The following is a 25,240-nucleotide window of genomic DNA, read 5'->3' on the forward strand; positions in this document are numbered from 1 at the left end:
CAAGAAAGCTTTCAATCAAATTGGAACCAAATACCTCAAGGCAAGATATATTGAATACACAGATGAAACCTTTACAGAGAGAAAGTTTCAACCTGCTGATATGGGAATTATTGGTCCAGTCATTCGAGGTGTTGTGGGAGAACAATTGAGAGTTCTCTTCAGAAACAAACTTCCATTCGCTGCGAGCATCCATCCTCATGGTGTTCTCTATGATAAGGCAAGTGAAGGTGCTGCCTATGTTGAGAAACCAGGTGGTCCTTTTGTTTCTCCAAATTCAGGTGATGCTGTTGAACCTGGAGCTGAATTTGAATATGTTTTCAATGTACCTGAAAGAGCTGGACCTCTTCCTGGAAATCCTTTGAGTTCCATTGCATGGATGTATCACTCGCATGCCATGGACGAGCCTAAGGAGACTCAAGCTGGTTTGATTGGTTTTATTGTGATTACCAGAAAAGGTAAAGCAAAGAAGAATGGTGCTCCAAAAGATGTAGACAAGGAGTTTTTCGTCATGCCTAAAATTTTCGATGAGCAGACTTCTGGATTTTTAGGTAAGTTTGTTTCGAGTTGAGAAATGAGTATCTCCCTCCTCTCTCAGAACAAAATATTTTAAAGTATCTCAATGAAACTGGCACGTTGACTCAAGCTCAATTCCAAGCCTTCAAAAACGGTGCTATTAGAGCCAGTAATCTAAAGGATAGTATTAATGGATACATTTTCATTAATAATCCTGGTATTCGTATGTGTGAAGGAGAACGAGTCAGGTAAGGGATTTGTTTCATAGAAGAGTAATTCACTCAATTTCTAATACTTTTTTGAAATAAGATGGTATGTGGGTACAATTGGAAACTTTGACCTTCACCCCATTCACTGGCATGGTATTGTGGGATTGGAGGATGGAGTTCGAAGAGGTATGTGCGGTTGAATTTAAATTATGGATGATGATTTTGAATTAAATTTCATGAATGAAACTATATTTGTATAGTTGACACTGTATTCGTAGCACCTGGAATTGCTAGAGTACTGGATAGTGAGGCAGATAACCCAGGTACATGGCTTTTCCACTGGTAAGTATACTGATGATGATTACATTTGTCACACGATTAATATACTTGTTGAATCTAATCTTTCATGCTTGAAATATATAAAGTCACATTGATGGCCACATGATGGATGGAATGGTAGATGTCTTCCACATTGAGAAGTGCAAGAAGAAGAGAAAATAACCACGTACATTCATCGAACAACATCATGTTGGTTCCAATAAAGAGCTGAATTTCAATTCCTCTTGAAGATTGGAACTGCAGTCGAGTTGGTGATGTTACACTTGAAATTCGAACTTGAAAACCGTCACTAACCGACAGAGTTCTACTTTTAAAAATCTCTCGCCTCAATCCACAATTCTGATTCCACAAAAAAAAACTCCACACAACCGTTTGAAAACTTGATCTTGACCATGGAATCCATTACTGTTGCAGTCCGAATTCGACCTCCTAAATTCTCAGAAATGGTCGGATCCGACAAACAACGCCTAGTTACCTCAAAGAAGGATTCGGATCTTGTTGAAGTGAAAAGAGCCACCACCTCGCTCACCGGTTGTAAGCGAACCACTAAGGATAAATTTAAATTTGATTATGTCTATGAAGGAAACACTCCACAAACACAAATCTATGAAGATTTAGGAAAGGTTATTGTTGAGAATGCTGTGTGCGGAGTGAATTGTTGTTTATTTGCATATGGACAAACATCCAGGTAAGGTAGTCTTTGATGAGTTTTGAAACGCTCACAAATAAGAAAAATGTTCTGAACCTTGATTTAGTGGAAAAACACATACCATGTTAGGTCAAGATTTATTCTCCACCATTGAAACTTGCAAAAACAAATACGATGCACTGAAACCACTCATCTTTGATTGTTTCAAACCATTGTTCTTTATTCTACCCTATGACGTTATCTATTCCATTTATGAAATGACTGGTATGGACATTTCAAATCATGGTAAGTATTAGAATGAAAGTAGTTATATATTCATTGAACTTGTTTATGAAATATAGGAATCGTTCCAAGAGTGGTTAAGGAATTATTTTCTGCTATTCGAAAATACCACTACTATTCCGTGACTTGTTCCTTTGTAGAAATTTATAATGAGAAAATTACAAACCTATTGGAAAAGAAGGGTTCAAAAAAGAAGTATGGAACATTATATGGAGGAATGTATACAATACATAATTGGGAGGAAGCAAGAGAGTTAGTAACTATTGGTTTGTCGAACCGTGCTACAAGAGCTACAGTAATGAATGATGTTTCATCTCGATCCCATGCTGTTTTCACTATTAATGTCAAATTTCAACCAGACACCTCATCAGCTAGTTCAATTAGTGCAACAATTAATCTCGTCGATTTGGCAGGTTCAGAACAAACAGGAAAAAGTAAGTTTCTAATCTTCCAATTGAGAAAACCTTAAATTTGATATTGATGAAATTGAACAATTTAATAGTTGCTACATCGTTGGAAGAACGAAAGGAAGGTACTTCTATTAATAAGAGTTTGCTGCATTTAGGAAGAGTCATCAACAAGTTGGCAGACCTCTCGGAGCGTGTTTCCAAAATGACAGACAAGAAGGACATTGAAGAAACCATCAAGTCGTATCACATCCCTTACCGAGACTCGGTATTGACGAGTATGTTGCAGGGAACTTTGGGAGGAACGGCAAAAACTATAATGGTACGTATGAAATGTATTTCATGTTGAACTCTTTGATTCCTTACGCTATGAACTCTATGTAAAATAGATTGCAACAGCTTCTCCAACTGAAAAGAATTGTCCAGAAACGTTATCCACACTTCGATATGCAAGTCGGGCAAAGATTATCAAATCATCGAGCAGCAAGAATAAGGAAGAAGGCATTGATGATAAACTTCGTTCGCTTATTGATGAGGCCATCACTCAGAGATACAATACTCGAAAATTGAAAACATATTTGCTCAATAGAAATCGAGGAGATAAATATTATGTGAAAAATATGGTTGATTACAAAGATGCTAAGAGTTTGGATGCCGGAAAAATGATGAAAATCACGGTATTTGTTGAAACTCAAAGTTCCATGTTTGGCAATGAACAAGTGTCGAAAGTAATCAAGAGAGTCGTGAACGATGTTTCTTCTTTGAAACCAATGTCCTTGGATTATGAAAAGGCAACGACGAAAGTGTTACAATTAAAATGTTTGAACGTTTAATTATGTTCGATATTCATGAATACTAGTGGCACGAACGCTGTGTGTTGGGCTCTCATAATTCTGGCTTGTTTTAGGAAGTAGGATTCGATTTTTGACAAATTTTTCAAAATGTGCAATTGCGCGATAGTAGCTTAAGGTTCGCAACCAAAAATATCAATGTTTCGTACTTTGGTAAGAGGTCCAGTCCTCGTGCAATGCTCGTTCATGAGCTTGCAATACATGGTCCACGATATCAAGCTTGGGTAAATTCAAACTCCCAACAAACTCCTCTCCACTCGTTATGCAAGCACCATGTACGTTCACATGTTGATGTGTTTGTTTCAGTAACCAATTGTATGGTATTTGCAATAAAAGTGAATGTTCATGTGTCCTTTGAAGATGAATTTTGAATTGAATAATTTCAGTGTGATGAAAATTGTGTTGAGTGGCTGATTGGTTTCGTTGTTGAGAGTGTGAACAACTGGTAGAGGGAAGCAAACATCTGCTGACGTAACATGTGATTATAAATTCATCTGAATGATGTCGTAATTCCATTGGTATATTTCTTCCATGAATTTTGCAATCTAAAAGAGCATATGGCTCATTGTGAAGAGTGGATGATACATGCAGGTCTTGAAAGAAGAATTCATGGTTGATTCCTGGTTCGATGTGTTCCCATGTAATTTCAATTTTATGTGGTTGTGTTTGATGATCGTTGCTGCCGTTGACATTTGGCAGATGTGATAATGTGTTTGTGAGACGGTGTTGGGGGTACATTGGGATGTGATTAGAAAAGGCCACCAGGCAAGAAAGAGGATTATTGTTTTTTTTTGTTGCGTGAATCGCAACAAATTATTTTGGCAATCGTTGTCAACACTCAAACAGGTTAAAATTGCAAATTGCAAAAACAACATTTTGAGACAATTGGTCCTTTCTAAGAGTCAACAAGATCATTAACTTGTGGGAACACGATGATCGTATTGATACATTTAATATTTAAAATTGTATAATACGTTCTTCTATCATCATATCAAAAGTCCTAAATGTTAAACTGTCATAATTCATCTCGTGGCAATGAATTGATTGTTATAGACCTTTGAGCCAATTTATCTGAATAGGGATAATTCTAACACTTTGTCCAACGGTTTCGTTGCCATGAATTGTTGTTCTTTTCACTTGTTCAAAAAAAATGAAGAAACATTCGTTTGATGAAAATTCATCATTTCAACTACCATTCCGAAAATATTCCAACAACAATACCTATGGAAATAACAACAGATATAACAATGATGAACAAGAATATCAAGAAGAAAATTATTCCGATCCATCCAAACAGAATTTTAACAAGCCTCAATTTTCGGAGCCTATCAAGAGTAGTGCATCATCATCTTGGCTCGGACTCACTCGAGTGAATAAGGTGGATGAACGATTTAGAACGAACCAATCCAGAGATTTAGCTTTGCAATTTTTGGAAGACAATGATGATGATGAACAAATTATCACTCAAGACGATGAGCAAGAAAATGGAAAAAAACGAAAATATAGCAGCGAGGAAGATGAAGAATCTGAACAAGAGGATACTCCTCCTCAACAATTATTCGAGGATGATGAAGAATCTGAACACGGGGATGAAGAACTCGACATTTCGGAACGAACAAATGATGCCACCACAGCTGCAGTCATTAACATTTGGGCCAAGAAGCAAAAAATTAACGAGTATAAGGATGTCAGATTGGGAAACGTTTGGGTCATGAGCAATGCTCGAGTTTCTGTCGATAAGGCATCACTTTCGAAAAATATTACTGATGCATTGCAGAATAGACCAAATCCAATTCATGAATTATTTGCTGTCCAGAGAGCAGTGGTTCCAGTTCTAATAGCTATGAGCAAGAGTGGAACTCCTGGTGATATTTGTATTGGCTCACCAACTGGTAGTGGTAAAACACTTGCATATGTTTTGCCCATTGTTGAGGTTTTGTCCTCACTCAAGTTTACAAAACTGAGAGCCATTGTTGTGACACCAACACATCAATTAGTTAATCAAGTTGCTGCAGTGTTTAGGTCATTTGAAGGTTGTACCTCTCTGAAAGTGAAAACTCTCAATCCACACAATAGATTCGAGCTTGAACAAGGGGAATTAATCGATCCTAACACAGGCGATGCAAAAGTAGATATTGTTGTGGGACAACCTTATCTTATTTATGAACATATCAAAAAGACGAAAGGATTTAGCTTGGAAAATTTGAGATTCATTGTATATGACGAAGTTGATGCACTACTTTCCGATGAGCACTCCTCATTTGTAAAAGGAATTTCTGACGCTTATCATAATTGGTATGTATCAATATTTCATAATGTGATTACTGTTTTATTGACAATAATTTTCCTGAAAATTTCACTATTTTAGCGATACTGTAATCAATCGACGAGCAAAAACTCAAATTATTCCAAACATACCACTCCCGGTAGCTTATTCTTTTGCAAGAACCATTTGTTGTTCTGCAACTATTACACCTCATGCTGGTAAACTGGATATCATCAAATTATTTAGACCTCAATTTTTCACATATCTTGCACCTGCCAAATTGCGGGCGTCATTAGACATTTCTAGTTCTCTTGAAGATCCTTTGGTGGGAAAGAAATATTATATTCCAGATACCCTAGCTGTAAGTTTTCAAACACACTATAACAAGGTTCTAATTTAAAATCCATTTTAGCAATTTATTGTGAAATATGAAGCTGTTACTAAGCCACTGTATTTAATTGCTCTTCTACTGGACAACAAGTGTCGAAGTAAAAAGACGCTAGTTTTTTGCAATGACGCTCCAACTGCAATGCGATTAAACATGTTGTTAGAGACTGCAGTTAGCGAGGGAGCATTTAATTCGAAAGATGCTTTTGGTATTGCCCCTGAACTTAACACAAGGTTTTCCAGATATTATAATCCAAAAGATAAAAAGTCAGCAAGCATTCTTTCCCAATTTAAGAAAGGAGCATTTAATGTCATGATCTGTACAGATGTTATTGGAAGAGGTTTTGATATTGAGGTCGATTTTGTGATCAATTATGACGCTCCCCTTACTTTAAAGACGTACGTGCACAGAATTGGTAGAACTGCTAGAGCTGGAAAAGAAGGTACTTCTTTTACATTCTTGACAGGTCCAGAAATTGAGACCTATAAATCAAAGTTAATGGCCCGAGCTGAGATGAGCAATTTATTAGAAGAGTTTATCATTCCGCACAAACGATTGAACAAATTTGTAGAGCCATTCAGATTCCTTATTGATAAGTACAAGGAACGAGTGACAAAATCAACATTTCGAAAATAACACACCATACCCTTTTCAATTTTCAAGTATTTATTCTTTCTTTCCTTTTTCCTGCTTGGGGAAGAGATTTTTCAGAACGAATGCCAAGATAAGAGACCCAACCAAGACACCAAAACCAATTGCAATTTTTGGTGCAATGGATTTTCGTTGGTGATAGGCCAACATTTCATGGAAATTATAAATTGACTGAGAGTGTTGTTTAAAGGCATTGACAAGTGCAATAATCTCATTTCGTTGTAGTGATGAAAATACATTGTCTCCATCCAGATTAATTTTGAGAGCCGTTGCTAATCCTAAAATATCCAATTTAGCCCACATTTTACATTTTTCACAAGCCACGCAATCCATGATTGAGCTTATATTCCTAAATGACGCTTTCATTTGCGTTCTCAAATTATTCATGTCTTCTGTTCTAAACATTAATTTCTCGTCAAATGTTTTCCCACACAAGTTGCTGTTGTTAAATAGATGGTTAACCAGTATTGATGTTTCTCTGTCCTCAATTCATTTCCAGTATTAAAATTATACGACTTGAGGAAAGGAGCAGCCTTTTCAATGGCTCTCAGCATAAATGTGTAAAGGAAATACAAGTTCTTCACTCTTTCAGGAAACGGTAAGATGGCCTTTTCAAACATTTCATAATTTGGTGTGTATGAATCGTACGTTGGATTTTCGTCATGGCCAAATTTAAGAGTAAAATATCGAGCAATTTTCATAGTTATCGAAACATGGAGACCTGAAATTAGCTTGTAGAACACTCGTTCCTCAAAGCACATATCTTTCACACTTCTGTTATGGAAGCAATTAACACTGTAAATGGCCTTCCAAACTCTAGAGGCCTCTTCTCCGCTGTAACCAGTTCTAGTCTCAGGATTTCTCAATAAATTGACATATGTCAGTCTTGAACTGTCACCTTCTTGCTTTGTCCAACAATTTGAATCATCATCTTGCCATTTCTGAACTTTTTTTCCTTGAGAGCTTAATCCTAGAAATTTGTTGACCTTGTCTGTGACAACAGGAGCAGTTTTTTTCCATGAAATTGGAATCTCATTTTCATCACACTCACAAACAGAGCATCCTCCCTTTCCAGTACAAACTTTTTTCATAGCCCAGAATGGACATGGACTCGAAAGATCAACTTTAAATATTTTGAAAAATTGTTTTGACTGTCATGATTTGGAAGAAATATTATCATAATTATTAAGAATTAATATAATAATACAAAAATTAATACAACGTTGGCCTGAACAATTCCGAAATAAAACCACATACAACTATTTCCTTTAACACTGGATAGATAAACTCATTATTATTTTTCTCTATCGTTGCAATTGTACAATTAGCATCCTCCAAAATCTGACTTGAATCACCAATAGCCGACGAAGGCCGAATATTCAACAAATCCTCCAGTTGCAATCCATGAATACAAACTCCTCCCACAAACATCCATCCAATCATTCCGAACATGATCATCAAGACTAAAATAATAGAAGATCCAAACAGAGGCCTCTTCCTCTTTACTGAATAGAGAGTATGACTCGAAATATTGACCCGGTCGTGAGGGTGTGAGGGCCGGAGCGAGAGCAACAACATTTTTTTTGCTTGGTATCGGAAAGTGGATGTGTGCGCTCACAAATACTGAACACGTGTTGCATCTAGATTTATGGATAGTATGGTTGAAAATAAACACTTTAAGTCTTAGACTTGTCAACTGATCATGACACTAATCATTAAAGATTGTTTCTGACAGTGGTATTTCGACGATGACGAGACCGTTTCTGAACTCGGTTTGGGTTCATCGGTCTCTTCTTCTTGTTGTGTTCAATCTTCTCTTGGTATCCAAAAACTCTTCCAACGAGAAGGCTTTGGTCGAGAGGCATTTAAGCAAAATCAATTTTGACGAGGATGTTCTTTTAATTTCTTTTGACATGTGTGAATTAATAGTTAGAGAAATTGTTGAGAGTGTAGAGAATTTCCAAAATTCGATTGAAACCAGGTCTTTGAAGAGGATCTTCATTCCAACATTCTTCCATCAATGAAATGTATCCTTTCATGAATGATAAAAATGGAGGAGATGAATTTTGAAGGAATTTCTCACACCAAATTTTCATTTCCGTTTCATCCTCCATTTGCCAAGTGATATTATTGTTGTTGTTGTCGTTTACAGATGAATTCATAGCAGTATTTTCATCGTGATGATGATGAGAATGATTGTTTGAATTTGATTTGAAAGGAATGATTGGTCTATTGCCTTCTTTCAAAATGAGTGACAAGAAATTGAGTGAATTCACATGTTTTCTTGAATTGTTGGATCCATTCTTGTTCCTGTCATGTTGATTTGAAAAGAAATGAATCTTTTGTGAATCATCATTGTGATAAGGATTTTCTTCAAACAATAATTCCCACATGATGATTGAGAAACTGAAAACATCTGTTTTTGTGGCATATTCTTGAACATTTTCACTTGAAATATCTGTTCCTAAAAGTAATTCAGGAGCCCTGTGAAGTCAATTCAAATAATTTGTTCATGCAAAAACAAATATACAAATAATTTGTTCATGTAAAAACGAATATACAAATCAGAAAATATGATGATCACAATCGTACATACATGTAAAATAGAGTTCCAATGTTGGTCGTCAATGAATTACAAGTATTCATTGAAATAGTTTTTGAGAGACCAAAATCTGCAATTTTTGCTGTGTAATCCGATGTCAATAAAATATTTCCTGGTTTCAAATCTCGATGAATGATGGCAGGTTGTAAATTGTGTAAATATTTCATTCCAGAGGCAATTCCAATCAATATTTTCATTTTCTCTTTCATTGAAATGATAACATTTTGATTCTTCATTTTCTTGATCAAATTATCCAAACTTCCACCTTGTAAATATTCAACAACCATATATTTCTTGAATTCTGAAATGAAAATTCCATAAAAATTAATGATATTTGGATGTCTCAACTGGATGAGAACTGTAATTTCTTTTTCAAATTCATCCATACTTGAATAGTCATCATCTCGTGATAATGTTTTCACTGCAACTCGATTTGAATTCCATTGAGCCAAATAAACTATTGTCACAAAGTTGTTGAAATTTCATAAAATCATTATGGCAAACAATAAAAAATGATTTCAACATGATATAAAACGTCTCATATACACACAACATACATACCTGATCCAGAGGCTCCTTCACCAATTTTTTTTTCAAATTTCAATTCACTTGATGGAATGATCAATGAGAGTGCATTTGATGAACTATTCTTTGAAAATGATGATAACAATGGCAAGTGTTTCTTCTTCTTGTTGCTGAGTGAGTGAATATCAGAACAAGTTTCAAGTTCATAATAATCACCTTGTTGATGTTGTGAAGAGTCATGGTCATGATGAAGAGAATGGTTTGTTGTCAATATTCCTTCATTTGTTAAATTTCCAAAATCATAATCCAACAATTTCTTTTCAATATCTTTCTCAACTCGTTCTCTTTTGTAAATTTTTCTCAACCAAATCAATAATTTCACAAAATGAAAAGACATGAAAATTCCAAGCACAAAACTCAACAACATGGCTGAAATTCCTCCAAAAATTACAAGTGGAATAATCAATGAAAATCGAATTCCTTGAGTACATATTCCATTTTCAATGATCCAATCTGTTGGACAATCTCGAATGGTCAATGAAAATTCTGTTGAAACAAGATATGTCTCCACTCTGAATCGTTGAATGGAATCGAATTTGCTATTTTGCACAAGTTTCAGCTTTGAACTGAGAACATTACCGCTGCTCGTAAGTGGCGTCACTAGTAATACTTGCTGCTCAAGTGAAAGGACTTTAACATTCTCCATTAGCATTGGAACAGAATTTCCCCACACATCTTTCAGACCATAGAATCGAATACAAAAATCTTCTCCAAAATAAACAGCTGACTTGGAAGGTGCATCGCTAGAGCTTCCACATTCTTCAGTCTGTATACTAAATTGGGTTACTGGGCTTCCAACGTTGTGACCGTATAACAAAGCGCTATTGTTTTTGTAGCTCTTCCCTATTTCTCTTTCAAAGAACCTGAGATCACCACGAGAGGTTAAAAAAATTCCTCCACCCCCGAAATGTGCAATATTATTTTGGATTTTTGTCTCAATAATAGAAGTTGAGGCCTCACAAGAAATGGCTCCACCAAACAAAGCAACATTGTTCTCAAAAACGCTCCGTTCCACACTGAGAGGTTCCACAACATTCATGGAAATCAGTGCTCCTCCCCAACCATCTGACACATTTTGAGCAGCAATTGAAGTCAACACTGTATTATGTAGAAATTGGCAAGAAAATATGATGGAGCGAGGTGACAAGTCAGAAGAGACAGCACCTCCTGAAATTAATGCAGAATTGTTTGAGAAAAGCGTGTCGAACATGTAGATAGTAGCTCCATTCGAGTATACAGCTCCACCTTTTCCATTGAGAGCATGGTTCTTTGATAAAATTGTATTGAGTATCTGCAATGACGTAGGTATTGAGCTTGATTGAATAATACGGTCATGCAAATAAATAGCGCCTCCGTTCCCAGTCATGGCAACATTATTTCGAAAAACGCTGTCTTCAATTTTTACAGTCGTATAAGTAGCGACAATAGCTGCTCCATCTTGCAGAGAGGTGTTGTTTTCGAATAAACATGAAGAAAAGTACACTCTGCTATGTTCAGCCGAAAGAACTCCTGTCTTTCCAGCTGCATTGTTTGTGAATAAGCTATTCGTTATTCTTGCCTCACTGCATGACTTTAAAAAAATTATTTCCTGACGTTGCATGCAATTCACACAGCTGTTGTTCGTGACTTCTATGTCATATAAATGAAGTTCTCCAATGAGCTGGAATCTTACAGCTGGAAAATCATGACTATTTCGAATTTTCGATCGTGTAATTGTACAATTAAAAACCAAACTAATCCACAGATTACTATCAGGCCTCTTGTCGTCAATTCTATCCAAGAAAGGGCTAAACTCAAAAATAGAGTCTGAAACATGCATGGTATTTACAGTATCTACAGAAAGTGGGGAGGAAAATATTGAGTTAAAAACTTGAATAGTATTTGCATTGGTAATAAAAGATATTCCTGCTTCGTTATTCATTCCTGAGACTTGTACATTGTCTATTTCAACACTTTCACAATTTTCACATGCAAGCCAAGAATCTATAAACTTTGTATTTCGAATGGAGAATTGTTCTATCTCCTCGAAAGACATGCCTGATGTTGTCACCAAGCTATCAAAAATTTCAATAGATGAACCCACACCATTAATTAATTTGACTTTTACAGTACTATTTATGAAACTGCTGCCGTATATCCGTGCTCCTTCTATTTTCAAATTCTGAAATGTAACTCGTTTGACAGTACGGCCAAATACTAATCCAAAGTGGCAGTTCATTTCTCTGTTGTAGCCTATTGGACTTGATATGATGATTTCTGAATCATAATCGGTCGACGCTCCCCACGTAACACAATTGGTATTGTCTATATTATGCATAAGTAAAATATTAAATTTGAAATAATATTCACCATTAAAATCGGGTGATGAGATCGTTTGATGAATGAAGTAATTCATGGTTTGGAAGAGGTCACGAAAATTGTTACATGGGTCGTCCTCGGAAAACCCACATGGCGTGGTTGATGATGAATTGATTAGTTTCGACGGATCGAGAAATAATGTTTGTACATTTGTTGAGTTGTGAGTGTTAGAGATTGCAGAGGAAGCTTTTCCAATCTGCACGAATAGTTGTATTAGAAGTGTTGTGGCCAACACGATAGTCAAAGTCATCCAAAATGATGACGGTGATGATGTGGTAGTCATCGGCAAGGTAGAATGAGAACCAATGACATGCTGTAGCATTGTTTTAGGAACTGGAAGGTGAAGTTTGAAAGGTGATCAACCCAAAAATGACCACGGTACTTTCGTTTCATCACCAAATACTGCGAGTTGTTCATCTTCCGAAATATCACCCAAGCGCCTAATTTCCTCAATGATTGCTGTTCTTTTTTGAATCATTGTGGCTACTACCTCTCCAATGCCCTTCTCGGGTGAAAGGTGTTCTTCCTTTTCGTAATGAAACAACATGAGCCTTAATTTGATAGCGAGCTTATTTTTTGGCGCAACAACAATTTTTGAAACCAAGATTTCATATATTAAAATTGATAATACAAAAGTAATACAAGATGAATTGTTATGGAATGGAGAGAAAGGGACAGTGAAATATTTAACATAACAGAAAATGATCTAGATCGAACAAAACACCAGTAAACCATCCGATAAGAAACTACCTGGCCACGGTTACAATAAGAAACAACCATATTGCGTGCTCTCATCATTTGGTTACAATAAAAACATATCGTTTCTTCTCGAGTCATGATCAAGCTTTCCATGTGAACCCTTTTTTACGTTAATATTAATTTCATGATGGAAATACGTGGAAATATTGAAAAGCATGTGTTTGATCTGTTCAGGATACATGGCAATTTTAAGAAGAATTCTTTGTGTGGTTGCAGGTCCCCACTTGTGTAAGACAAATAATCACCTTTAGATTTTTACAACAGAAAGTGCCCAATTTTCAATTAACAATCCAAATATAGAAAAATCCGTTCGTGTTTGTTCACATTCCAGACACATCATCATGAGCTCTCATTCCAGAACAACCACTACAACAACTACCACTTACCTCTTCGCAACAAGGAATTCATATCATTAAATCCACCCACCACACCTCCCACATCATCTGCAAAATAATCATCATCATCGTCATCGCCAACATCATCATTCAAAACCTCCGCCTCATAATACGATCCATTCTTCAATCCACCATTCATCATGTAATCCAATCGGAGTTCCTTCTCACGACGAATCACATCCTCCAACACTGAATTCTTTCTCTTCACTCCGCTATTGCTGCTGCTGTTACTATTCGAACTTGTTGTATTATTTGCAGAAGAAGAATTTTGGAAAAACGTCGAAGCATGAACCAAACTCAAACGAATATTTCTACGAATCATTTCTTGAAAGAGAAAATCTCTCCAAAAGTTTTGTTGTACCGTGATGGTCTCTGCCCACTCTCTCCAATGCATACTAATACTTGAGAGGTTGATCATGATGCCAATATTGAGACGAACGTTGGAATCACATAATTGTGGAACTCGTGGGATGAGAAAGGAAGCAATGAGAAAATAGACATCATCGGGAAGGTCGTTCAATGTATAGAGAGGGGTACTTGAAAGTATGAGATGATGCGAATAAGTAGTACTTGAAGTGAGTGCAGAGGATGAGTTGGAGGAAGATACAAATGGAGTGATGGTATTGTTCGTTCGATGAGTAGGACTTGTGGCGAGAGGAGAGAGACCTTGTGGGGATTTTGAGAGAAAATTGGAGAGGAAACGTACAGGAGGTGATGACATTTTTTTTAATAATGAAAATGTCAAATGACAATTGACTTTTATTGAGGAAGCGGAATATCTTCTCGAAAAAGCCACGAGATACTTGATTTACCCTAAACGCGAAGAATTTTTTGGCAACTGTGGGATGCAAGAAAGAGGTTCATGTCCACGGGTTTCTTTGTAAAGCAAACTGGAAGCCATCACTTTCATCAAAATTGTTGATGGACGATTTCTATCCACCTCTCTTGTTATTTGCAACGAATGTGATAGGCCGATAGTGGAAAACTACGAAGCTTTTTACTTGCCTTATGGAGTGTCCTTTCTGTAAATTTCAATCTCCATTGATCAATCGTTTCAATTCGAATGAGAAAATGTGATTCATACTACATGATATTTTCACCATCAATCAAAACATTGTCTTTTCCTTATTTCTGAATTATTATAATAAAAAGCCTCAAATAAAAAGAGACCAAGTCAAATTGCAACTTCTTCTTAATCACGCTCAATATAAGTAAAGGTGTTCAAAGATGTCACATTTTGAAGGTATAGAGAGTTTTTCAAAATGGATTCTTCTTGCTCTCCCAAAAAGCACGATCCAAGTGATAACAGTTTCAAATTCTGTAAGGATTTACAATGGTGAGCAAAACACGAGGCTTCGTCACAGGTAATTGTTCCATCCATGTGTAATGCTGTGAGTTTTGTCAAGTAAGGACTAGAACCGAGAGCCTTAACTCCTGCTTTGGAGAATCTTGTTACAAAACAAATATCTAATTGTGTCAAATTGGACAGGTACGGACAATTGAATAGAAGCATGTAATCCTCTTGAGAACTGCGTGATTCATTGAGAATAAGAGTGGTTAAATTTCGTAAGCTTGGGTTTTTCAAAATCGATCGAATTCCTTCATTGGACATCATGGAATTTCTGGAAAGATCCAGTCGCGTCAATTTGTTAAGATTCGTTGCAGATCCAATAGATTTAGCTCCTTGGATTGTGAATAGATTTTTAGCCAATGAGAGGTCAGTAACATTTTTAGAGCGATCTAATATTTCGAGTAATCCTTCATCAGTAATTGAGTTTTCATTCAAAGAAATGATTTGAGCATTTTCAAAGCATGGCATAGACGTCAAATATCGAACAGATGTTTCCACACGCTTGCTTTCTGTTCCATCAAAAACGCGGTTCAATCTTACCCAATTCACAGAAATAGGACTTAACACATGGTTATCGTTATATCGATCTAGCGTCAATTTTCGCAAACTCTTGAAATTTGCAGCAGCGTTCATGGTAATAGCATCCACTCCATCATGTGAAATATAATTTTGAGCTAGGTTCAAATGAGTCAAGTGTGGAAAGCATCTATTAGCAATTAATGTTGCACCTTCGTCGTATAGTTCATTATCCGCCAAATTTAAATGTGTTAAATTTTTCAAAAACCATTGCGAACTTGTGTTTGATGAACTACTCGAAGAAGAATGAAGAACCTGATGATCTTGTTCCAAAGATCTATTTCTTCCGAGCAATAATAATTTCAAACCTTCCTTTCCAATTCTGCAACCATTCAAATCCAAGCTCTCCAATTCATCCAATTTTGCCTCATAAATATATTGCATACTATTTGCACCAATTTCATAATTTTCACTCAAATCCAATTCTCTCAATTTTTGAACATTTCCACTCTGCATGATGCATTTCACATGATCCAATGACAAATATACACTCTTCAAACGCAATCGAGTCAAATGTTTGAAATTTGGACTCGAAAATCCAGCGAACGAAACTTTTTTCCGATCTTGATGATAAATTTCTAGACTGATCACATTATTGAGCACGGTCGCTTTGTAAAGTTTTTGAAGCAAACGATGAGGTAATTCACGGCCTTGGCGAATATGAACAAACAGACCATTGGAAAGAGCAGCTTGGAGAAATTGTTTGGAAATGAGCACGGCATGTTGTATGATAAAGGAATGTGGTAGGAAATGAAGAATGAGTTGGACAAGTTCATCAGGTAGATCCGAGATCATGTTTCCGTGTGGTGGTTCAGGTTTGAACATTTTTTTTTTGTAATTGGGCGCTGTTTGGACTTCTTGGTTGATTGACCAAACTCAATTCGCACAAAGACTGTTATCTTGGGTTTACAAAAAAACTCATGGATGGGTTTATTGAAAGACTGTTATCATGGGTTTATTGAAAGACTGTTATCATGGGTTTACAAAAAAAAATGTCAAATCATAACATGCTCAGAGTGATGGTAACACCTCAAGCCATCCAAGAAGGTGAACGACGAATTCGTCATGTTGTAAAGAAAACCTCTCTCGACTCGTGTTTGAGTTTTCAAAAACATGTTCCCAATTTCAAGGGAACACTTTTACTTAAATGTGAAAATGAACAATATACGGGATCATTTAAATTGAGAGGAGCGACACATAAATTGATGAAATATTTGAAATCCATGGAGGGTAATAATTATAGTGATGATATTCATTCCGATGATCAGGAGGACCTAAATTTATCCAATCATCATCATCATCATCCAGTTCAAAATAATAATTTAAATCATGAGGTTAAAAAATCCGAGTCCAACAACATGACGGAAGTCTGTACGGCCTCCACGGGTAATCACGGATTTGCAGTAAGCTATGCTGCCAAGGCTCTCGGAATATTCTCAGCAACAGTTGTAGTTCCCGAGAATGCGGATCCTTCAAAAATTGAAAATATTCAAAAAGTCATGGGAGCTCAAGTGATTCTACACGGAGATAATTGTTTAAAAGCAGAAATGTATGCAAAAGAATATGCACGGGAGAGGAATATTCCATATATTTCACCATATAATGACGTCGATGTTGTAATTGGACAGGGAAGTATTGGAGTGGAAATTTATGAACAATTGAATGAAATGTTGCAACAGAAAGGAAGTGTGAATGGAATTCCAATGATGCAGGATGGATCGAATATTTATGTGTATGTGAGCGTTGGAGGAGGAGGGTTAATTGCAGGTATTGCCACCTACATGAAACATGTTTATCCAAAATGCAAAATTATTGCATGTCAGCCATCGAATAGTGCTGTCATGTATTATTCATCTCTAGCCAACAAAATTTTGGACAATGTCGAAGAATTTGATACCATCAGTGATGGAACTGCCGGTGGTATTGAGGAAAATTCTCTTACTTTTGAAATTTGTCAAGCACTTGTGGATCGTTATGTGTTATTGAGCGAGCACGAAATTTATGAAATGTTGAAATATTTACTAATGAGTGAAAGATTGTTGGTGGAGGGAGCAGCTGCTTGTGCGTTGGCAGGTGTGAAGAAAGATTCCATGAATGATGTTACAGATCAAACCATTCGCATTGCAGTGTTGTGTGGAAGGAATATTTCAGAAGCAAAAATTAAAAAGATTGTGAGCTATTAGGACGGGTAAAAGTAAAATTCTAATAATTTACTTTTCTTCGTTTGAACTCATGCTCAATTTCTGGGTTTGTACTTGTTGAATATACTTGGCAATTTGTGCACAAATTTCCTCTTCTGTCTCTTTCAAATGGCGATAAACAAATTGATGACACAACAAATCTCTACTGGAATATCTCTCATCTGGGTTCACTCGTAAACAGTGATAGATAAAATCTTGAAATACTTCAGAAAATCCCTTGCCAGCAAGCGGGTTTTGATTTTCTACATTTTTGATGTCCTCTAAAGCATCAAAATAGGTGCCCACTTTGAAAGGAAAATATCCTAGAGCCAGTTCAACCAAAGTGATACCTAATGACCAAATATCACTATTGTATGAGTGTTCTTTTTCTTCAATTCTTTCTGGTGACATGTAAACAATTGTACCTTGGCATGTATTGAAAACGTGGTTGTTACTAATTCCATATTTTCCTGCAGCTGTTTTTTGAGTTTGTGATTTGGAGAAAATTCCTGTCAAGCCCATGTCACTTATTTTCACTTCTCCGTTTAATTTAAAAAGAATATTAGCAGGTTTCTAAATTGGCGTGTCAGAAAAAATATTTCAATCAAATGATGAACCACTTACCAAATCTCTATGTACAATTCTTCTCTTGAAATGAAGAAAATATAAACCTTTCAAAATTTGGCATGTAATCAATTCTAAAATATTTTCTGGTACTTTCACAGTTGCCAGAGACTCTAAAGAATTTCCGTCCATATATTCTAATAACATGTGAATCTTACTATCTACAAAGTAGGCATTGTAGAATCTAAGGATATTAGGACATTCTACACAGTTATACAGAGCTGTTATTTCTGATAAAATTAATTTTGGTTGAATATCTTTTGCTAATTTTACAATTTTTCTTGCATATTGTTTTCCAGTAGTAGTGTCAACAACAAGGTCTACAACTCCGCTAGCTCCTTCTCCTAGTTTTTTAAGAGATTGTAGATTTTGGAAGGAGACTGGAGCCACCTTCTTTTCTTGTTTCTTTTTCTTGAAGGTGATAATATTTTCAGAACCTGGATCATTCATGAATCGAGTTTTAGTTCGTGTAGGAGATGCTACGTGAAGTAATTGAGGTTTGAAGGGTGATTGAGTTTGTGTACAAAGAGAAGGTGGCATATTAGTGATACCTTCCTCTGTAATACGAACGTCATCGATCATGAAAGCTCCTGATGAAGTAATTTCATAATTCACTTGTGAGTATGTTCCAGAATCGTCTGCTTGTCTAGTTGCTGGGGGTTTCATCGTTTGCGAATCTGTTTCTTTTTGCTGTAACAGCAAATTTGTTGGTTTAAATTTCTTTGGTCGTTTTTTCTTTTCAACCTTATTCTTTGGTTTTTCCACATCATGAATGATTTTCTTTTCCAGCTGTTCTGTGATTTGTTTTTTTCCCATGCTTTCTCTCATTCTTGTCGCAAATGAAGGCTCATCAGAGGTTTTCGAATTATTTTGTGTCGTGGTGTTGTTATTTGCTTGTGCATGATTAGAAAAAGTGTGGAAAGGATTCATATCATGGTCTGCCGTGAAAGGATTGGTATCCAATGTCGTTTCATGTTGATCAAGAATGGCACTAAAGAAGGTACTCGAAGAATTGGAATTGGACGATGACGTAGAAGTCGGAGTTGGAGTTGAACACATCATCATGGGATCATTGAAATTATCAAATTTCTCATCACTCATGTTGGCAGAGGCTGGTGTTTTCATATCGGCGAAGGAAGCAAACAAGTCTTTCGAGAATTTTTCATCAAAGAAGGTATTTGAACTTTTGAGTTGATGATGTGGGTGTTTGTTATTGCTGTCGTTGGTGTTATCACGAGGAGGACTATCAAAGAACATGCTGATGATGATATTGGAACGAAATGAAGTTGTAATATATATTATGCGTAATATTAATAATATCTATGATGTTCGTTGGAATGATAAAAGCGGTGATGATGTTTGAATCAACAACAACAACAAGTCCGATGTTCCTGTACACGTAAGAATCAGAAGAGAGAGTTAATCGCTATTGATCAGCATGCGAACACAACAAAGGCAAGATGATAACGTCCGGATGTGATTGAGTCTCGTTCGGTGGTTGTGGTTGTGAATGAACGAATGTTTCGAGTCAAAATTATTGCTTTGATGACGGTGATCAAACTGACAATAATTTTTTGGGTCTTAATTTTGGCTGTTTCTGGCTGGTAGTGAAGTTGGAAATTCCTGCAGGTTGAGTGGATGCTGGAAGTGTGAAAACAAGAGCAACCTTCAATTTCTCTCCAAGTTCTTTCACCGAACGCGCTGTCGAAAAAGATTCCTTAACGGAGCTTAATGAGTTTACTCATAACTAGTGAAGAACTTCAAAGCTCTGATTTATTGCTTATGGATTGCAGTGGTCAACAGGAGGTTCTTCGCCGTTGAAGCCAAAAGAACAAATACAGCAAATTCTTTCAAAAACCATCACTAAAACACAGTCCTGATGACTCGGCTTTATATTGTTTGTTTTGGAGGTTTTGTTATAATAAAAGGTTTTAAACTGCTCAGCACTAAAATAAAAGAAAAAAAGCCACAATTTACTACAAACTCAACAAGTCAATATCATCAACAGTCAGTTCCTGACGAACCTTTTATTCATTCTTTGAATCAAAAGTTTTCTTTTGGGGGTGATTTGAATGGTTATTCAACCAAATGGGGCTCAGGAGATGCCGAAAGAATTGGTAGATTATGTTGAGCGTATGACAAGTTACATCCAAAACTTGTTCATGTTGTGGACATATTTATACGGTTGGATCATCCGAAGTGTTTCGTTGTCCATAATGTGGCTCAATTTTTGACAGAGATATCAATGGAGCAAGAAATATTCTTCTTCGATTCCTTACTACTCATAGAATTAGTTTTTGAGCAACTTGTGTGCGTTGGGTCCTTTCCCCTGGCTTTCACTCATTGAGTGTTTGCTTGCAAGATCAACATTTTGTTCGATTGTTTTGTTCAAATTGTTGATTTAAATAAAGGCGATGCTGGTGGCTAAATTATTACAATTTTCCAAAAGTAGTTGTTAAGGTTCATAAAGAAATAAACAATTCCTTAGAAAATACGTACTTTTTTACTGCTGTATAAAGGCATTTGTTAACTTTTTGGACGTCCGTTATTGTGGTTCTTTTCTTGTTATCTTTAATGAGGATGAGCAACATCTTGATTTAAGAAAGTGTTAGACCTTTTGGCGGGAGTCTTACAAACCATCTCCCGCCAACAAACAAACGTTACAAATTTCTCATTTTATAACACATCAGCGCCAAAAAAAAATGTACTCCCAGACACGATCCATAACCCCAGCTTCCGCCTCTGCTTCGTATCGTCCATTACAACCTGTGCCTGGAAGCGGTACATCATCATCAAACAATCACCATCATCATGGATTGTCTGTGGGTGTTCATAAGATCCAAAGACCGCTCTCCGCTCTCAACACAAACACCAACAACAATAATAACAACGGAGCTGGCATCACAGCAACACGAAGAAATCCTACTCCAACAGTATCTCACAACAAATTGCAACCTACATCAGCCATGAACAAGGTTATAGTTGAGGAGAGATGTTATAAAAAGAATGAGAGAGGAGAACGACAAGTTTCAATACGGAAGTATTATCAAGAAAGATTTCTAGGTAAAGGTGGCTTTGCACAATGCTTTCTTTTCAGACAAGTAGGCAATAACAAGATATATGCCGCCAAAATTATTGACAAGCAATCACTACAAAAGGAAAACGTCAAACAAAAGCTTTATTCTGAAATTAAGATACATAACTCTCTTTCTCATCGCCATATCGTCAAATTTGTAAGGTACTTTGAAGATGAAACAAATGTATATATTCTTCTCGAACTATGTAACTGTGGTTCTATGATGGAGCTTATGAAACAAAGACAACGATTAACTGAGCAAGAGGCAAGATTTTTTCTTCACCAATTATTGATGGCATGTTTGTATATGGGCGAACATCAAGTAATCCATCGAGATTTGAAACTGGGAAACTTGTTTCTTACCGACAAGATGGAAATCAAGATTGGAGATTTTGGACTTGCAACAACTGTAGAATATGATGGAGAAAGAAAGAAGACAATTTGTGGTACCCCAAACTATATTGCTCCTGAGGTTCTTATGAATAAGGGACACAGTTATGAAGTGGATATTTGGTCTATTGGTGTTATACTGTATACAATGCTTGTTGGAACGCCTCCTTTTGAAACAAAAGATGTCAAAGAAACATACAAAAAGATTAAGCATAACGACTATGGCTTTCCAGAGGGTCTTGACATCAGTAACAAGGCCAAAAATCTCGTACGGAAAATTTTGAGACGCAACCCAGACGATAGACCAACCGTGAAAGAAATCCTTCTGGATCCATTCTTTGTGGGCGTATCAGTTGATCAGTGCCCTCCATCTCTAGTAGAATATGCTAGGTCTCATGCCCTTAAAATTGGAGACTTGGAAGACAACACCATTCCAGCTTACAGTTCAAAGAACCCTGAACTTCAACAACAGTTGCAAAAGTTAAGGCAACAAGAGCGTGTTCCTTTCAGACAAATAGACAACATGCTCCACCAAAGACCTTCAACTAGTGACCACATGACCACAACTGGGGTTTCAAAGCAACAACATGCCTTACCCCTTGGTTCCAGCTTTAGACCTCCTTTAGCCACGGTTGCTGTCAACAATGAAAATGTTAATCCTCTTCCTTCTCAACCCACCTCCACCTTTTCGAAACCACCTTCCTCACATCTTCACCTCAATTCTCATCATACTTTGACAAAGCCAACAACCACAACTCATGCTTCAGAAGTACCTTCTTCAACAACAAGATATCCAACGAGTGATAGATCCAACTCTGCTCAACCAACTCAGCCAGCATTTGCCATCCCTGAATATCGTCAACCTGTACAAACTACAAGTCAAACCTCCCGTTTGCCAACACCAAAGAGAAGATCGCCAAGCGAAGACGAGAATAAGAGCAAGCCTAGAACTCCAACAACCAATACAGAGGCTGCTCTTGATCCACCCGTGAAGAAATCGAGAACTCCATCCAACGCTCCAATTTCTCCTTCTTCTGGATTTTCTCCAACAGGTCTCGCCTTGGATCCAATTCTTGGTGATGCAACAGCTGAGGACGACTTATCTAGCCCTGTTGCTTTAGAGTTACCATCGGTATGGATTGCTTATTGGGCCGATTTCTCTTCAAAATACGGACTTGCTTACATGCTTAATACTGGAAGCGTTGGTGCTTTATTCAACGACTCAACCAAAATTCTTTTCACACCAGCTACCGAAGAGGTAAATTATTATGAGAGAAAAATCAGTGGAGAAACCGTATACGAGGAAAAGACCACGTTTTCTATCACCAACTTTCCACAAGCATTGCAAAAGAAGATTACTCTCATCAAGTATTTTACTAGTTATTTAGAAAAGTTGAAACAGAATGAATCTGAACTGCCACCATTGTCCTCAACTCAGACAGTGGCAAGTCGAGCTACATTCCAAAAGAACCTGCCTTGCCTTTCACAAGAGCAACAGAACCTATCTTTGTTAAGCGATGGCTCAGAACACAACATGCAATCATTTTCCGATTGAGTAATAAGGCAGTTCAGGTCTGTTTCTTTGATCAAACCGAAATTATTCTTTGTGGAGAGGCCAACAATGTGGCCTTTACGACATCCGATGGTGTAAGAACATGTTATGCATTGAATAAGGTGATCAAAAATCCATCACAGGAAATCTCCAAGAGGCTCAAGTATACCAAGGACGTTCTCTGCAGGTTAATCGGAGGAGGATCAGTGCCTGTAGCAGAAAAATAAAGCGTTCAGTTTGAATGAAAAACCGATTCCCGCCAGACAAGTTTGACAAACAAAAATCGTAAAAAAATGGCTTCTCTCGCTGCAGAAGAACTCAACGAATTTCATTCCAAGTACACGGTCATCAATGACCAATTGATCCGAGAGTGTATCCAACTCAAACAAATTGAACAAGAAGATGGAGTGGATCAAGAGAGTAAGACAACCCGAGCTATGAAGATCAAACGTGAAAATATGGATTTCAACGAAATTGAACACTTGAGCTTTTCATTTAAAAGTACGTTTCTCAGTCCAAGCGAATATATTAAAATTAAAATGATGTATTTCACCATCACACGAAATAATTTTGCCATTCAGATATATTTCGGATTTCAAATCTTGAAGGGTTTGACAAGTTGAAAAAGCTGCAACTTGACAACAATAATGTTAGCCAAATTGAAAATCTCTCACATCTTGTTTTACTTGAATATTTAGATCTTTCATTTAATAAGATCACAAAAATTGAAGGGTTAAAAGGACTCCGTAATTTAAAATATTTGAAGTTATTTAGCAATGAAATCGAGAAAATTGAGGGAATGGAGGACTTGATGGCACTAGAAAGCTTATCGATCGCAAAGAACAAGATTAAGGATAAATCAAGTGTAAGTAAATACACATTTATAATTACTAAAACAACATCCACACCACCATGAAAAGATACAATATTTAAGAATGTTTCCACGTCTTGGAATGGTCACGCTCTACGATAATCCAGTTTGTGAAGAAAGAGATTTCAGAAACATGGTACTTGCGTTTTTACGAAGCTTGAAATTCTTAGATTACCGACAAATTGAGGAGGAAGAGGTACAAACAGCTAAAGAGAGATTCCATAACGAGCTGTTGAAAGTGAGTGACAACGAAGAGCAGTTCGAAAAAAATCAAGAACAAGACGAAAAGAAGTTGCTTGAGATGCAAATGCTAGAGGTAAGTATGACACGAATTTCCCAAAAGATTACTGTAGTTTAGAAAGCCAATTTAACTGGAATAGATGACTTGTTTAACGAAATGTTTGAATGTGAAGCCGATGAAACCATCAAGATTTTTCTCTATTGTACTTCTGATATCATTGAAAAATATAGAACTAAATTCACAGACAGAAAGGACGCGTTTAAAATGGAAATGCTTACAATCATGAGAAATAAGGAAAATGAACTGGAGGAGCTCAACTCAACGCTTCAACAGAGCCAATATGAAACTAACAATATTTCAACAGCAATGATCAAGGAATTTGAGAAACAAAAGAAAGAAATTATAAATGCTGTAAAGGAGATGACGGCAGAAAGCGAAGAAGAAGATTTACATCAACTTGACTTACTTGAGCGAGAGCTAGAAATATTAGCAGAGAAACTCATTGAAATAGAGGTGAACCAGTCAGAAGCATTTTGGGAAGTCATTAGCGAGTTCATTCCCAACTACAAGGAAATGGATTGCACCAGCAAAATCCAGAACTTTTTCAAAAAGCTGAAAAAGATGGAAGAAAAATACAGTATCGAGTTGAAGGATCGATTAATGGATCAAGTGAATAGCATTTCTGAGGAACCCAACGAAAAAGTCAAGGATGTAAGTGGTTTTAAAGCTTGTAATTCTAATCTTGTGTCACCTATTGCTAACAGATTTTAGAGGACAAGGATCAACTCTTCACCATGGTTCAACGTTCAAAAGAAGCACACAAAGAAATTATTGGGCAAAAGGAGCTTAAATTGATTCAAAACGAAAAAGACAGAATGTTGTACACTGTTGAAAAGACCAAGAGAGACGAACATGAAAGAAACAGAGCTCGAATTTCAGAAATTTGGACCTTTGTGGAACGAGTTAAAGAAGAAATTGAAGAAACCCGAAAATTCATCACCACTCCCGAGGAATTTTATGAGGAATAAACACTGTACATTATTGCATTGTAAGTAGTGCCAAATCAACGTTCCCCCAAATTTCAGACGTCAGCTTTCAACAAAACAAAATGAGCGAGGGCCTACA

The 25,240-nt window shown here is 36.6% G+C and overlaps 11 protein-coding genes across 11 annotated transcripts; 6 read left to right on the top strand and 5 right to left on the bottom strand.

Moving 5' to 3' along the window:
• Window positions 1-100: 100 nt before the first annotated feature.
• C9374_004646 (uncharacterized protein) lies at window positions 101-1,223 on the top strand (the record flags this gene model as incomplete). The annotated part of the gene is made up of 5 exons (XM_044694308.1): window positions 101-548; window positions 596-761; window positions 823-908; window positions 983-1,064; window positions 1,148-1,223. 5 exons carry the CDS (start codon window positions 101-103, stop codon window positions 1,221-1,223), a joined length of 858 nt encoding a protein of 285 aa, XP_044548988.1.
• A 230-nt stretch (window positions 1,224-1,453) lies between these two features.
• On the top strand, window positions 1,454-3,232 carry C9374_004647 (uncharacterized protein; the record flags this gene model as incomplete). Its single annotated transcript, XM_044694309.1, has 5 exons — window positions 1,454-1,749; window positions 1,817-1,995; window positions 2,052-2,426; window positions 2,495-2,721; window positions 2,789-3,232. 5 exons carry the CDS (start codon window positions 1,454-1,456, stop codon window positions 3,230-3,232), a joined length of 1,521 nt encoding a protein of 506 aa, XP_044548989.1.
• Window positions 3,233-4,400: 1,168 nt separating this feature from the next.
• C9374_004648 (uncharacterized protein) lies at window positions 4,401-6,540 on the top strand (the record flags this gene model as incomplete). The annotated part of the gene is made up of 3 exons (XM_044694310.1): window positions 4,401-5,545; window positions 5,619-5,877; window positions 5,929-6,540. 3 exons carry the CDS (start codon window positions 4,401-4,403, stop codon window positions 6,538-6,540), a joined length of 2,016 nt encoding a protein of 671 aa, XP_044548990.1.
• A 30-nt stretch (window positions 6,541-6,570) lies between these two features.
• On the bottom strand, window positions 6,571-6,921 carry C9374_004649 (uncharacterized protein; the record flags this gene model as incomplete). The annotated part of the gene is made up of 1 exon (XM_044694311.1): window positions 6,571-6,921. The coding sequence occupies one exon, from the start codon at window positions 6,919-6,921 to the stop codon at window positions 6,571-6,573; it is 351 nt and encodes a 116-aa protein (XP_044548991.1).
• A 38-nt stretch (window positions 6,922-6,959) lies between these two features.
• Window positions 6,960-8,133, bottom strand: C9374_004650 (uncharacterized protein; the record flags this gene model as incomplete). Its single annotated transcript, XM_044694313.1, has 2 exons — window positions 6,960-7,706; window positions 7,813-8,133. The coding sequence occupies 2 exons, from the start codon at window positions 8,131-8,133 to the stop codon at window positions 6,960-6,962; spliced, it is 1,068 nt and encodes a 355-aa protein (XP_044548992.1).
• A 344-nt stretch (window positions 8,134-8,477) lies between these two features.
• C9374_004651 (uncharacterized protein) lies at window positions 8,478-13,975 on the bottom strand (the record flags this gene model as incomplete). Its single annotated transcript, XM_044694314.1, has 5 exons — window positions 8,478-9,039; window positions 9,152-9,614; window positions 9,719-12,046; window positions 13,039-13,104; window positions 13,246-13,975. 5 exons carry the CDS (start codon window positions 13,973-13,975, stop codon window positions 8,478-8,480), a joined length of 4,149 nt encoding a protein of 1,382 aa, XP_044548993.1.
• A 471-nt stretch (window positions 13,976-14,446) lies between these two features.
• Window positions 14,447-16,006, bottom strand: C9374_004652 (uncharacterized protein; the record flags this gene model as incomplete). Its single annotated transcript, XM_044694315.1, has 1 exon — window positions 14,447-16,006. The coding sequence occupies one exon, from the start codon at window positions 16,004-16,006 to the stop codon at window positions 14,447-14,449; it is 1,560 nt and encodes a 519-aa protein (XP_044548994.1).
• Window positions 16,007-16,173: 167 nt separating this feature from the next.
• C9374_004653 (uncharacterized protein) lies at window positions 16,174-17,364 on the top strand (the record flags this gene model as incomplete). Its single annotated transcript, XM_044694316.1, has 1 exon — window positions 16,174-17,364. The coding sequence occupies one exon, from the start codon at window positions 16,174-16,176 to the stop codon at window positions 17,362-17,364; it is 1,191 nt and encodes a 396-aa protein (XP_044548995.1).
• A 27-nt stretch (window positions 17,365-17,391) lies between these two features.
• On the bottom strand, window positions 17,392-19,242 carry C9374_004654 (uncharacterized protein; the record flags this gene model as incomplete). Its single annotated transcript, XM_044694317.1, has 2 exons — window positions 17,392-17,934; window positions 17,986-19,242. The coding sequence occupies 2 exons, from the start codon at window positions 19,240-19,242 to the stop codon at window positions 17,392-17,394; spliced, it is 1,800 nt and encodes a 599-aa protein (XP_044548996.1).
• A 1,445-nt stretch (window positions 19,243-20,687) lies between these two features.
• On the top strand, window positions 20,688-23,006 carry C9374_004655 (uncharacterized protein; the record flags this gene model as incomplete). Its single annotated transcript, XM_044694318.1, has 1 exon — window positions 20,688-23,006. One exon carries the CDS (start codon window positions 20,688-20,690, stop codon window positions 23,004-23,006), a length of 2,319 nt encoding a protein of 772 aa, XP_044548997.1.
• Window positions 23,007-23,296: 290 nt separating this feature from the next.
• Window positions 23,297-25,143, top strand: C9374_004656 (uncharacterized protein; the record flags this gene model as incomplete). Its single annotated transcript, XM_044694319.1, has 5 exons — window positions 23,297-23,504; window positions 23,585-23,868; window positions 23,924-24,190; window positions 24,233-24,826; window positions 24,880-25,143. The coding sequence occupies 5 exons, from the start codon at window positions 23,297-23,299 to the stop codon at window positions 25,141-25,143; spliced, it is 1,617 nt and encodes a 538-aa protein (XP_044548998.1).
• Between the last annotated feature and the right edge of the window lie 97 nt (window positions 25,144-25,240).

The sequence above is a fragment of the Naegleria lovaniensis genome (assembly GCF_003324165.1).
Source record: "Naegleria lovaniensis strain ATCC 30569 chromosome Unknown tig021, whole genome shotgun sequence".
Taxonomy (NCBI): Eukaryota; Heterolobosea; class Eutetramitea; order Acrasida; family Naegleriidae; genus Naegleria; species Naegleria lovaniensis.